Source organism: Lampetra fluviatilis, chromosome 29, assembly GCF_964198595.1.
Source record: "Lampetra fluviatilis chromosome 29, kcLamFluv1.1, whole genome shotgun sequence".
NCBI lineage: Eukaryota > Metazoa > Chordata > Hyperoartia > Petromyzontiformes > Petromyzontidae > Lampetra > Lampetra fluviatilis.
In genome coordinates this window covers 4,284,701-4,299,123 of record NC_136303.1, presented here as the reverse complement: position 1 = coordinate 4,299,123, position 14,423 = coordinate 4,284,701, and the positions used below count along the sequence as shown (strand labels likewise).

The following is a 14,423-nucleotide window of genomic DNA, read 5'->3' as shown; positions in this document are numbered from 1 at the left end:
GACGGAATGTTGGGGTGGCCACCTTTCTATCGACGACTTGACCCAATTGACTCATTCATTGACCTAGCTGACGAATCGTCCCAACTCCAGTCGATTTAATAGCATTGGTGGAACCTTCCAGCAGGGTCACCTCGAGGTTCTTGGGAAAGCCCAGAACACAGAATGTCACGTGGGGGGGGGGGGGGCCTTAAACCACCCTCACCAAAAATAACCATTGAAATTTCGATTTAAAGCGTTCGTGACTGCAGGGATTCATCTTCTTGGTTCTTTAGGTAAAGTCACGTAGAAGGGAAATAATAAAATAATAAAAATACAACATAATAAAATAATATTCTTAGGTTTTTTCGGTAAAGTCACGTAGGTAAAAAAAATCAAAATTAATAAAAGTAAAATAATAATAAAATAATTAAATTTTCCGTTTTTTTTGCCTACGTGACTTTACCGAAAAAACCTAAGAATATGACTACTTGCAGTCACGAAAGTTTCAAATCTAGAAATAATAAAATAATTCTCACGACGTTTCGGCCACAACGCAAGCAGCCGTCCTCAGGTGAAGAACAGGTCTGTCGGAAAGACCATGCGAATTGTTGGGCCCTGTTTGGGGCAAAAGTGGCAAATGGGCAATTTTGCCCAACCGCCCCACTGACCCATTCTGGGCGGCCCCTGCCGTCCGTCCGGTGATGTCAGATGAGGCCAAGGGCCGCCTGCTGCTTCTCGTACATCTCCTTGGCGCTGCAGGTCGGCAAGTTCACCTCGTACGTGTTCTCGAAGCAGCTGTAGTCCACCTGCGGAGATGCGGAAAGAGTTCCATTTCGGTGAGGTTGATTATTTTGTATTATTAATTCGCAATAAATGTTGGTCCATTTCGAATTAAAAGCTTTCGTGACTGCAGGGATTCATCTTCTTGGTTCTTTCGGTAAAGTCACGTAGAAGGGAAGTAATAAAATAATAAAAATAAAACATAATAAAATAATTCTCACGACGTTTCGGCCACAACGCAAGCAGCCGTCCTCAGGTGAAAACCAGGTCTGTCGAGAAGACAGAGTCTGAATGACAACCGTGAGAATTATTTTATTATGTTTTATTTTTATTATTTTATTACTTCCCTTCTACGTGACTTTACCGAAAGAACCAAGAAGATGTTGGTCCATTGTGTATTTAAAATCCTCATGCCTTCAGAGACGACTCCGTCAGTCGAGGTTTCTAGGGTTCGTCTGAAAACACGTTTATTTTCCTTTGCGTATCCGTCAGTGTAGGGGTCGTATACCCTCTTAGTTTTAATGTTACGAGGGATTGTGTTGTAAAGCGAGGTGAGAGGGACTTGTGTGAATGGCGCTACATCACACCGAGAGCTTTATACTCCTCTCGTCGTCTTTCATTCTCCACCCCGTGAATATGCATCTAACTCACGCCGGGTTTAAAAAAATAAACAACAACCTGGAGGCTAAAAGTTACTCGGACGAAAACAAGCAAAAGAATCCTCTCCGGTTCTAGATTTGAAGCTTTCGTGACTGCAAGGATTCATACTCTTAGGTTTTTTCGGTAAAGTCACGTAGGTAAAACATTAAAATTAATAAAATAAAATAATAATAAATGAAAATAACTAAATTAAATCACGACGTTTCGGAGGCAACACAAGTCTCCGTCTTCAGGTGGGACCGTCACAGCCAAATTTACTGTATCATACAGTAAATTATTATTCTTCTTGGTTCTTTCGGTGAAGTCACGTAGAAGGGGAATAATAAAATAATAAAAAGAAAACATAATAAAATACAAAAGACAATTGTATTTTATTATGTTTTATTTTTATAATTATAATAAAATACAAAAGACAATTGTATTTTATTATGTTTTATTTTTATTATTTTACGATACATAATAAAATACAAAATATCATTGTATTTTATTAATTTTATTATATTATTATTTCCCTTCTACGTGACTTTACCGAAAAAACCAAGAAGAATAATAATTTACTGTATGATGCAGTAAATTTGGCTGTGACGGTCCCACCTGAAGACGGAGACTTGTGTTGCCTCTGAAACGTCGTGATTTAATTTAGTTATTTTCACTTATTTTTTTATTATTGTATTATTATTATTTTTTCCTACGTGACTCCGTGTTCGTTTTCACTGCAAAGCCCGTTACCTTGAAGGCGCCCTTCACCAGCGACATCACCGGCTCGAAGCGATGACCCCACAGAATCTCGTCGTTGGTGTAGGACGTCAGCGCCTGGCACGTCATGCCTGGTGGGGTGGGTGGGGGGAGCGCGTTACGTTCAAATTGAGCGTTTCGACGATGTCGTTGCTGCCCGGTTGCCTTGGAGTGTGCGCGTGTTTGCTGGGACGTTAAAAGCCCAGTTTAACACGGAGTGGTAGTATGATCTTGATTCTAGATTTGAAGCGTTCGTGACTGCAAGGATTCATGGTCTAAGGTTTTTTTCGGTAAAATCACGTAGGTAAAAAATATATTAAATTTAATTTCTTTTTAAAATAAAAATGTAATTTAAATTTTTTTATTACCTACGTGACTTTACCGAAGAAAAAACCCCCAAAGAATATGAATGGTATGATCTTGATTTGAAGCTTTCGTGACTGCAGGAATACATACTCTTTGGTTCTTTCGGTCAAAGTGACGTAGGTAGAAAATCAAATAAATCACGACGTTTCAGGGCATCGAGGCAGCCGTTGGATAGTCGAGAGTATTGTGGCCAATTCAGGATGTTTGGTCGGTTCTTGGAATGTCAAATCAGTTTCACACGCAGGAGGCTTTCGCGACCAATATCATCCACAATACAGGTTTTTTTGGGGGGTTTCTCTCGTAAATATATAAATGTGTCGCTAAACCCGCCACCACCCGACACAGCCAATTAGTGAGGTTTGTCACGTAAACAGAACGTGGCCAATTCGTTACTAGTTCAGCACCACCGCTGTGTTGGAGAGCAAAGCCACAACATTTACAATCTGAGTACGACGTTTCGCCAGTAATTACAACAGGCACCATCAGGCGGACAGCCAAATTTGTGGTGAAATCCTCCTCCTGTTTAGTTCCTTAAATAGAGGGGTGGTTGTGATGGCATCGATTGTGAGCCCTTCACGTGCGAAGAGGGGCGGGGGGAGATTAATTCATGCATATACATTGCAATGGGTACTCATTACCCGGCTGGGTTATTCATATGGTAATTTACGTGCATTATCAGTACGCGATCTAACCCCCAATAAATCCTGTATTATGAAAGTCAAATCAGTCGACAGGGAAGACACTTTTACCGTGTTCATGATATACCACAGATACTATTTCTGCACAGCATGTTAACTTCATTATTGTTTTGAACATACTATATTATACTCTTTGGTTCTTTGGGTAAAAAACAAAGTACACTCTCGCCATGGGCGGCTTATATTAAAGGATTACGTCTTCACGTGCACAAAACAAATTGTCTTCCGTTCATCTTTGTTGTACAACTCGTGTTTGGGAACTTGAGATAATACCAGGACAGAGATTGGGGCCGTCCATAAATGACGTCACGCGATTTTGGACGATTTTTGACCCCCCCCCCCCTCGTCACACGGCGTCACAAAAAGTCAGACCCCCCTGAAATATGACGTCACAAAGCTCTGCCCCCTCCCTTCAAAAAAAAACATGCTTCAAATCGCTTTAAATAATTGTCACTGTAGTGCGTATTTAATGTGGCGCTGCACTCTGTTGTTGTAGGAGAAAACATTTATCAAAAGTATATTTAATTATGTAAAACGTATTCTTGGTTCTTTCGGTAAAGTCACGTAGAAGGGAAATAATAAAATAATATTTATATAAAAAATAAAAATTCTCATGACGTTTCGACTGCAACACAAGCAATCATCATCAGGTGTGAAATCAACGGCAAGAAATTTTGAAAAAATATGTAGAACGTGTTGTCAATATTTATTTAAAGTTGCGCATTTTGATGTGACGTCACATTTCTCACCCCCTCCCCTCGTCACACATCGTCACAAATATCTGATCCCCCCCCCCCCCCCATGTGCGTGACGTCATTTATGGACGGCCCCTAATTGGTCAGAGTTTCAGAGCTCGTACCAGAGGTCGCAACCAGGTACCCGATACCCGTACCCTACCCGATACCCAGCTACCCGTACCCGGCCGGGTACGGGTACCCGTTTGCGACCCTGGTGCGGCCGGGTACGGGTACGGGTAAGGAATCAAAACCCGTTTGCGACCTCTGGCTCGTACCGGTGGCTTCTATCGTCCCCTGCAGGATGACGACAATCTCGAACTCCTCGCGCTGCAGCGACTCCGCCGAGAACTCCCAGAAGGGGCTGCTCGCGTCGATCACGTGGTAGATGAGCAGAGGCTCCACGAGGAAGAGGCTGTTCCTACCCGTCTCGCTCCCCAGGTTGATGTCCGACTGCTCCAGCGGCAGGAACTCCCCCTCCTGCCGCCCGAGACGATTGGAGTGACGGTGGGGGGGGGGGGCGATTGGAGGGAGTGACGCGGGGCGATTGGGAATGACGAGACGGTTGAAATGACGAGACGGTTGGAATTATAAGACGGTTGATATGACGAGAGGATTGATATGACGAGACGATTGGAATTATGAGACGATTGATATGACGAGAGGATTGATATGACGAGACAATTGAAATGACAGGGCAGTTGAAATGACAGGGCAATTGAAATGACAAGGCAATTGAAATGACGAGACAATTGAAATGACAGGGCAATTGAAATGCCAGGGCAATTGAAATGACAGGGCAATTGAAATGACAGGGCAATTGAAATGACAGGGTAATTGAAATGACAGGGCAATTGAAATGACAGGGCAATTGAAATGACAGGGCAATTGAAATGACAGGGCAATTGAAATGACAGGGCAATTGAAATGACGAGACAATTGAAATGACAGGGCAATTGAAATGACAGGGCAATTGAAATGACAGGGCAATTGAAATGACGAGGCAATTGAAATGGCAGGGCAATTGAAATGATGGGACAATTGAAATGAAAATATTAGGGTAAAAAAAACCCTCAATATTTCACGAGCCGCAATGCATGGTGGGTCCTTAATAAACAACGTCACGAAGCGATCCTTAAAGAGCCACCGCACGCAGCTCCAGAGCCGCGGGTTGCCGACCTCTCTGCTAGAAGAACAAGAGGAAGTGGAAGAAGATCGCGAAGAAGTTAAGAAAAAGAGGAGGAAGAAGATGCATGAGATAAAGGAGAAGATCAAGAAGAAGATAAAGAGGAAGAAAAAGAAGGAAAAGCAGAAAGGAAAAGAAGAATGAAAAAAAAGGAAAAAAAGAAGGAAAATAAGAAGATAAAGAAGAGGGAAAAGAAGACGGAAAAGAAGAAGGAAAAGAAGAAGGAAAAGAAGAAGGAAAAGAAGAAGATAAAGAAGAAGGAAAAAAAGAAGGAAAATAAGAAGATAAAAAAAATAAAGAAGGAAAATAAATATATCAATAAGAAGGAAAATAAGATAAAGAAGAAGGAAAAGAAGAAGGAAAAAAGAAGGAAAAGAAGAAGATATATAAGAAGGAAAAGAAGAAGGAAAATAAGAAGATAAAGAAAAAATAAAGAAGGAAAATAAGTATATAAAGAAGAAGATAAATAAGAAGGAAAAGAAGAAGGAAAAGAAGAAGATAAAAAAGAAGGAAAATAAGAAGGAAAATACGAAGAAAAGGAAGAAGACGAAGAGGAAGAAGAATAATAAAATGTAACAACATCGCGCCGCCGCCGTCTCTTTCGTGGAGACGACGGCGGTGGCGGCGGCGGTCACCTGGGACTGGCGCGAGCGGACGAGCTTGGCGCGGATGTTGGGGCCCACGAGGTGGGTGTCGCGCAGGTCGCCGAGGCGAAACATGAGGCAGATGTGGCCGTCGCGCTGCGAGACGACGCAGCGCTGCGTGAACACGAGCGTCTCGGCGCGCTTCTTGGGCCGCGCGATCTTCACGAACATGCAGCCCACCATGAGCGCGTCGATGATCGAGCCCAAGATGGACTGCACCATCACCAAGATGGCTCCCTCGGGGCATTGTGACGTCACCGACCGCGTGCCGTACCTGGGGGCAGAACGGAGGCGACGATCGCTTTAACGTGCAGCGGAATTAGTAAAGATTTTTGTTGTTGTGTTGGGTTGGATCGCAATAAAATGTGTGTGCCGTACTCTTCGGTTCTTTCGGTAAAGTCACGTAGGTAGAAAAGTAATAGATCACGACGTTTCGATCGCAACACAAGCAATCGTCATCAGGTGAGACAACCACAGCGAGAGAAAAACTGCTGAAGCAGCTGATTCCTGCAGTCGCGAAAGCTTCAAATCGAGATTGTGTGCCGTCGTTTTACCCGCCACCGACCCGACGCAGCCAATCAGCAAGGTGTTGTCACGTGATCGAAAACGTGCCGACTAGTTTACTAAATTGGCACGAGCTCCGAACGGAGAGAGGGGGGCGATGGGCGAGCAAGGGGTGGGGGGCACAGAAACTCCGCGGACAGCAAAACCACAATTCGGCGCAATCACTACGCCGTGGTCAGTCGGACGGCCCGGCTCTTGACCGTCGGCGTACCCGATCGTGCGCTGGGTCTCGACGGAGAAGAGCAGCGCTCCGAGGAAGCCGTCCACGTTGTCGAAGCACGCCTGGTGCCCCTCCTGGGGGTCGAGGTCACCTCGGATGAGCGCCATGAGCAGGTAGACGAGCCCGAAAAGCAACCACGTGAGCAGGTAGCAGAGCGTGAAGATGGCGAGGAACCAGCGGTACTTGAGGTCAACGATGGTGGTGAACATGTCGGAGAGGAAGCGCATCTTGTCCTGGATGTGGCCCAACCGCACTCGGCACTTTCCATCCTTGGTGACGTAGCGCTGCCGCTTGTACTTGCCGGCCGTGTGGGCGGCTGCCTGCGGTGGTGCGGGGAGGGTGAATGGGCGATGCGCGATGGCGAGATGTTAACAACCTCGCCTGGTGCACGGCACGTCGTGGGTTCGAGCCCGACCCTGACGCCCGTACATTTGGAGTTTGCGCGTCTCTCTCTTCCGTGGTCACGTGGCTTTTTCTCCGGGCCCTCTGGGATTTTCAGCTCCGCATTTAGAAACATTCGTTAAGAGCGATTGGCTAAGATACATTTCCACGTGATAAGCCACTTCGTTGGGCAATAATTTGTGACCAGGTCGCTTCTGAAAAAGAGCTATATAGCTCAGTAGGCCTTACCTGGTAAAATAAAAATAGTTTTGTGTTTAGTTCATAAAATGCGATTGCAACGTGGATTTAAATGGATCGTATGCATGTTGAACTTCTTCTGCACCGTACGTAGTCTTGAATGCGGTGGGTTTTCTGGTGGCCGGTATAGCCCACTGCTGGGATCATTTGCTGCGCTGGTATGTAATAAGGGTGAGTTTCGAATTCACCTTTTTTTAGGATGTCAGATTTCCAGATTGGTATGGATGTATGTTCAATTTATTTCACACTGTATGTAGCCAACCGTGCTAATCGGAGGTGCGGGTGGCAAGGACAACACACTAAACACAAGAAACAGTTCTAAAGAAATTATTTTCAATCGGAATTGAAAAGTGCAAAGCTCCAGTGGATTCCTAATATCGGAAGGAAGAGCGTTCCAGACGGCGCATCTGAAAACGCGTGATCCGGTGACCCTCTTTGTTCGACCAGAATTCCCGTGATGGTTCATGCTTCTTGACAATATCAGCAAGGTATCGTACCCCAAGGCGCTACGCAGACACGGCGGGGAATATTTATTTTGCAGAGAGGCGTCCAAGTCCCAAGTCTCGATGTGAGGCTATGGGTTCCTACACTAATCATTGGGTCTCTGTGTGAGTGTATGGGCCCCTGTGCATGGACACGGGACTCTATGCGAGTCTGAAGGTCTCCGTGTGAGTCTTCTACACAATACGATTTACATCTAAATGCGAGCACATCTAAAGACACTGTACAGAAACAGTGGACATATTCATTTGCTGGACAGAAAAAGGAAGTCAGTCGTAGGCAGATGGGAACACATCGGTCTATAGTAGTGGCTCTTAGTCTGGGGTGCACGTCCCCTCTGGGGTGCGAGATGCCCTTTCTGGGAGTGCCAGACATGGCCAGATATTTTTAGAAGGTAAATAATCGAAAACACAAATTAAGCACGGGCACGTGAGTACAACTACTTTGTTTCATCAAATCCTCTACGTATTTATTAACATTGTAGATTGTTATTTAAAAGGGATGCAAACGCTGCAGTAAATGTTAAGAACAACTGGTCTATAGAGCATTGCGGTTGTGTGTAGGAATACAGGGTACAATGCTGCTGTGTAGAATTAGCCGGCCTTGCAGTGTTCCAGAAACTATCGAGTCAGAACTTGCACCCTGCTTACACCACAACACAGCGGCGTTCTCCATGGCAAGGCCCCACGGGTCGCTGGGGGTCCCTGGTGGCCTTTAGTGAGGCCCCTGAGGTGCGCGGTCCTCCGACACGAAACACAAATGGTGACCCAACACCCCCCCCCCCATCACCATCATCGTCACCGCGCTGCTGTCAAACACAACGATGGTTTCAAAATGGTGTGGCGGCCCTCACAGCGCTGATGATGTCTTATCGGCCACAGTGGCCCCCCTCTGAAAAACTCGTGAAGAGCGCTGCGCGACACGGATAGAGACATCAACGCGCCACATCCAAGCGTTCAAACATCTCAAAGCGGTCCCATAGTAGAATGAACATATATTGAATAGGCAACGTTTCGGGCAATCAACCTTCTTCATTGCACATAAAGGAAGGAAGGAAGGCGATTGCCAAAAAACGTCATCTATTACGTATTTTTCATTTTAAGGCCACAGTTTAATGAACCCATCGTGTCATTTTTGTTTTATTAATTGTCCTTGTGCAAAACTACCAATGCAGGATCACCAAATAATGACGCTAGCCGATGCCTGATGAATTCCTTTAGGACAGTGTTCTTCACTACATTTCAGAGAGGGGGGGGGGGTGCCACTTTCGCCGATAAGACATCGTCAGCGTGAGGTCCGCCACACATTTGCAACCATTTGTTGGATTTCGATTTAAAGCTTTCGTGACTGCAGGGATTCATCTGCTTGATTCTTTCGGTAAAGTCACGTAGAATGGAAATAATAAAATAATAAAAATAAAACATAATAAAATAATTCTCACGACGTTTCGGCCGCAACGCAAGCAGCCGTCCTTAGGTGAAGACCAGGTCTGTCGGGGAGACAGCGTCTTCACCTGAGGACGGCTGCTTGCGTTGTGGCCGAAACGTCGTGAGAATTATTTTACTATGTTTAATTTTTATTATTTTATTATTTCCATTCTACGTGACTTTACCGAAAGAACCAAGAAGATGAACCGTTTGTTGGGTTTTACAGCAGCACGATGGTGAGGTTTTCACGTTTGTGAATTGTCAGGGACCCACACTAAAGGCCACCAGCGACCGCCATTGGCCCGCGCGGGCCCTTGCAAATAAAGAACACCGATGCAGGAGGACATCTCCCCAATGACCAAAACAGTAATTGGTTGTAGAAGGGTGATACTCAGAGTCGCTCAGCAGAGGGCAGCACATGCCAACTCTGCAGCCTCCGCGGGAAGTTCAAGTTTGTGTTTGGGAACTTGAAATATTACCAGGACAGAGATTGGGGCCGTCCATAAATGACGTCACGCGATTTTGGCCGATTTTTGACCCCCCCCCCTCGTCACACGGCGTCACAAAAAGTCAGACCCCAGCTTAAATATGACATCACAAAGCTCTGCCCCCCCCAAAATAAAACATGTTTCAAATCGCTTTAAACTATTGCCATTGTAGTGCGTATTTAATGTGGCGCTGCACTCTGATGTTGTAGGAGAAAACATTTATTACAAAGTCTATTTAATTAAGTAGAACATGTTGTTTATATTTATTTAATGTTGCGCATTTTGATGTGACGTCACATTTCTCAAACACCCCCCCCCATCGTCACACATCGTCACAAATGTCTGACCCCCCCCCCAGGTGCGTGACGTCATTTATGGACGGCCCCATATCTCTCGTTGGCAATCAACCTGCGCCTCCAACATCGACGAAAGCAAACGAACAACAATCAAGTAAAGCAATCCGACTCAAATAACAACAACACTCTCAAATGGGAAATCGACAATATTAACAAGAAGCGTCCATCTGCCGACGTGTAATGGTGAGCTGCACTCTGGCACTTGCAAGTGTGTGTGTGGTCAACGCAGACGTGATGCCTTGACAAAATTTATTTTTGTTTGGTGTTTGAGCATCTCAATAACTGTTTCATTTCTAGATTTGAAGTTTTCGTGACTGCAAGGATCCATACTCTTTGTTTTTTTCGGTAAAGTCACGTAGGTAAAAAAATAATAAAAATGAAAACAACTAAATTAAATCACAAATTAAATAAATAAAAATGAGAACTAAATAAATCACACATTAAATAAATAAAATTAAAAATTTGAACAACTAAATTAAATCACAAATTAAAAAAATAAAAATTACAAACTTGAACAACTAAATTAAATCACGACGTCTCGGAAGCAACACAAGCCTCCGTCTTCAGGTGGAACCGCCACAGCAAAATTACTGTGGTAAAAAGTACTGTGGTAATTTTCATTTGCCAGAAAGGGTCAACCCTACTCTTGATTTTTCAGCATAACTCAAAAACGTTTGCGGATTATTCCAGTTTTCGCTTTTTGTTTTCCATGCAGCATTAATCGTAACTTGTTTAAAACGAAAGCAAAGAAACACGCGAACATGCTTTCCCTCTGCGTATTATTCCCCTTGAGATCAATTAATCAGAATATATTATCACGGCATTTTTATTCTTGGTTCTTTCGGTAAAGTCACGTAAAAGGGAAACAATAAAATAATAAAAATATAAAAACCTGATGATAATTGCTTGAGTTGCAGTCGAAACGTCGTGAGAATTTTATTGTTTTATATTTTTATTATTTTATTGTTTCCCTTCTACGTGACTTTACCGAAAGAACCAAGAATATGAATCCCTGCAGTCACGACAGCTTCAAATCGCAGCATGTTTGTTGGTGGTATGTTTTGCCACAACCACGTGTGTGGTTCATGCAGACTTGATGCCTTGCAAAAGGTGTCGTGTCTATTTGGTGTTCGAACCTCTAGACACTTCCTGTTTTATTCGCCAGAAAGAGGAAAACCTCTTCTTATGTTTCGTCACAATATCAAGGCGTGTGACAGCATGTGTAACAATGATCATAATTCACACTGTCAACCCACCTCTCACCTGGAGGTTGCAATGTGCCGTACAGAGCTGAAAACATAAATAGAATTCTACGTTAAAAAAAACCAACCCACAGTATTTACACCAAACGTTCTGCTCATGTTGGTGGATACTACCCACGGTGCAAACTAAATAATTTTCCATCCCAGCTGGCGTAACCAGCTACCCCTTTGGCTCGTGCGGTAATGCGGTCAGTGGCTCTATTTAAAGCTATAAACTCTCGATTCACTTACGATAACTTCCATTACAATGTCGTACGGCATATATATTTCTTTGCCGGCTTACCGATTCGTTCAATGGTCACCCTGTATCTATTTAAAGCATCTGATTTTCTACTTCTTCATCATCATCATCTTTCATAAGGCTAGAATTTTCTGCGTCCTTATAGTTTTCTACAACTCAGCACATTCTCAGTTTGGTGAGTCCCTGTCTCTTCCATTTACGGAGGGAATCCTTCCATGCCTCGTTGTTGTCGTTGGGACACTGTTGATGTGCGTCTCGCTAAGACCACTTGCCCCAACAGTCTGTTAAGGCTATCCGGGGGATCTTTGTCTTTGACGCTGTTAAGAGCGATCCCCGCTGTTGTCGGGATACGGAGAAGCCAGGCCGCTCCTTAGCCAAGTATTCTGTAACTTAATGATACAGTCAGTTCTCCTATAACGCCGCGTGTTTACAAAACGCCAATTGGATATAACGCGATGAATGTATTTCGATTTAAAGCTTTCGTGACTGCAGGGATTCATCTTCTTGGTTCTTTCGGTAAAGTCGCGTAGAATGGAAATAATAAAATAATAAAAATAAAACATTATTAAATAATTCTCACGACGTTTCGGCCACAACGCAAGCAGCCGTCTTTTTATTATTTTATTATTTTCATTCTACGTGACTTTACCAAAAGAACCAAGAAGGCGATGAATGTATTAGGGGAACACATTTTTGTTTATAACGCGGGTGCGAATTAGATATAACGCGATCGAGCGAACGGAACTACGTCGCGCGAGTAGGAAACACGTGGTCGTACGGCTGCTTCGGCGAAGCGTCACGCAGGGCGGGATGCTGCTGGATGCTTCTAGAAGCTACCCACGCGCCTCAGTTATTTGTTTGGCCTGTGTATGCATCTCACGCGTTATCGCCGACTGTGCTTTGCCCCTATATTATATATGATTTATTACAACGCGATTTTTCCATAACGCGGTGTTCTTCGGGAACAGGCTGTGCTGAGATCAGTCTCAAAATAATCTTTCCTGGGCCAACTTTCACTCCGGGAATAAAAAAAAATTTAATAAAAATTAATGTTTGTGCAATATTTATTTATTTGTAATGTGACGCAATTGAAGCTGTTGTTTTTCTGCCCCGATTTCAAGCGACTCCATCGCTGTACGCACGGCGCTCCACGCTGTTCCCGCTTGCCTTTCGTCATTTCGGTGGCACAAAGGCCACGCGCGCACACCGAGGCGTACTTAATAACCTGCTCTCCCGCGAGCCCCCTCGCCCTGGTAAAAAAAAAAATCAACTTGAACTTGGCCGGAGCCAAACCTCCTGTGAATGTGCGTTGATGCGGGGGAGGTTTGTGGGAGACACGGATGTGCGTATTGTGCGTGGAGCAGCTTTGGCCAAAAAATAACATAAAATAAAACTGTCTAAATAATACTCGATTTAAAGCTTTCATGACTGCAGGGATTCATCTTCTTGATTCTTTCGGTAAAGTCACGTAGAAGGGAAATAATAAAATAATAAAAATAAAACATAATAAAATGCAATTCTCACGACGTTTCGGCCACAACGCAAGCAGCCGTCCTCAGGTGAAGAACAGGTCTGTCGGAAAGACAGAGTCGACCTAGGGGAGGCCCATGACCAATTCAGATATCCACCACCGATGTAGGAATGACTGTGGCCGGAAATGTAAGTCTAGCAACTCTGCAATTCTGTAGGGCATTGAGCTGACCACTGCCGCCCACCGCTCTATCCATCCACCCTGACGTACACAAACACAAAGATAAAGGCTCCCCGTGTAGCCTTAACAGGCAATTTGGGCAAGTGCTGTTAGCGTGCACCGATGAAGACCGGCACGGCACACGATGGGGGGCGTGGGTGGCCAGCACCACGCCCGGCCGCCTTTGTCTCCCTCGCGGGGATGTTAACACGTGACGGTGATGAACACACACACACACCTGCGGTCCCTGGGCATCGATGCGTTTGCAGCGCGGGGCCCTCTTCTCGGGGCCACCAGGACCGTCTCCGATCAGCTGCCTGGGCTGCTTCTGCCCCGTCGATATTGCCATGGAGATGTTGCTACAGCTCTGAGGCTCCAGGGCTTCCCCTTGGGTGATGAGGTCGATGCCCTCCTCCTCGTCCACCTTCCCCACCACCACCTCCTCCTCCTCGTCCTCCTCCTCAATAATGACTGCGACCGAGGCCTCGCCTTCCTCCCTTTGCCGGTAGCCTCCGCTGTTGCCGAGCAGCGACGCCGTGAAGTCTGCGGTGAAACTCGACAAAATGAAGCGTACAATTAAACAAAAACCAGGCAGAGTTATAGGTTAGTCCGTTGGCTTTACAGACGAACATTATCGAGTATAAATGTGCAGGAAAACTCTGTAACGGTGGCTACCTTATGGGTCTCATCATCAGTGAAGTCAGAAAAATACGCGTATGGGGCCATTGGTGGAAAATTGTTTTTTTTTAATCCTTTATATTAAGTTCACTTGCTTGCTTGCTTGCGCGCTTACGACCGTGCAAATCTTTCGGTCGTTTTTTAACCCACTTCCCGTGATCCAATCGAGCTGACATTTTGTACACAGACTCGCGTGACAATTTATTTTCGTGAAAATGTTTTTCCAAAATTTTACACTTTTTAGGAATTTTTTTTTATATTTAATTACCAATTGCTTAATGGTGGCAGGCAATCATCTGACCCATAGGTGGCAGCCATCACAAGCCAGAGGACGAGAGGACTCTAGCCGCCACGCATATAAAGGATTTATAGTGAAAAACTTTGCTTTTACGGGTTACTTTTTTTAAGGCAAATTTATGGCTGAGTGCATTGCCTCTTTTGGTTTTTCAGAACGAAATTATCAAGTAGAAAATGTATTAACGCAAGCAAACTCTGGACCGGTTGCTATTTTATGGGTCACCTGACCAGTAGAGTCAGACTCGTTAAACCAATAATACTCCACTAAGCGGATTAGG

At 44.6% G+C, this 14,423-nt stretch overlaps 1 protein-coding gene across 1 annotated transcript; it reads right to left on the bottom strand.

The window, feature by feature from the left end:
• Positions 1 to 683: 683 nt before the first annotated feature.
• Positions 684 to 13,519, bottom strand: LOC144943056 (G protein-activated inward rectifier potassium channel 4-like). Its single transcript, XM_078870222.1, has 6 exons — positions 13,409 to 13,519; positions 6,558 to 6,886; positions 5,774 to 6,056; positions 4,231 to 4,432; positions 2,149 to 2,246; positions 684 to 785 (listed from the first exon to the last, which is right to left on the bottom strand). The coding sequence occupies exons 1-6, from the start codon at positions 13,517 to 13,519 to the stop codon at positions 684 to 686; spliced, it is 1,125 nt and encodes a 374-aa protein (XP_078726348.1).
• Between the last annotated feature and the right edge of the window lie 904 nt (positions 13,520 to 14,423).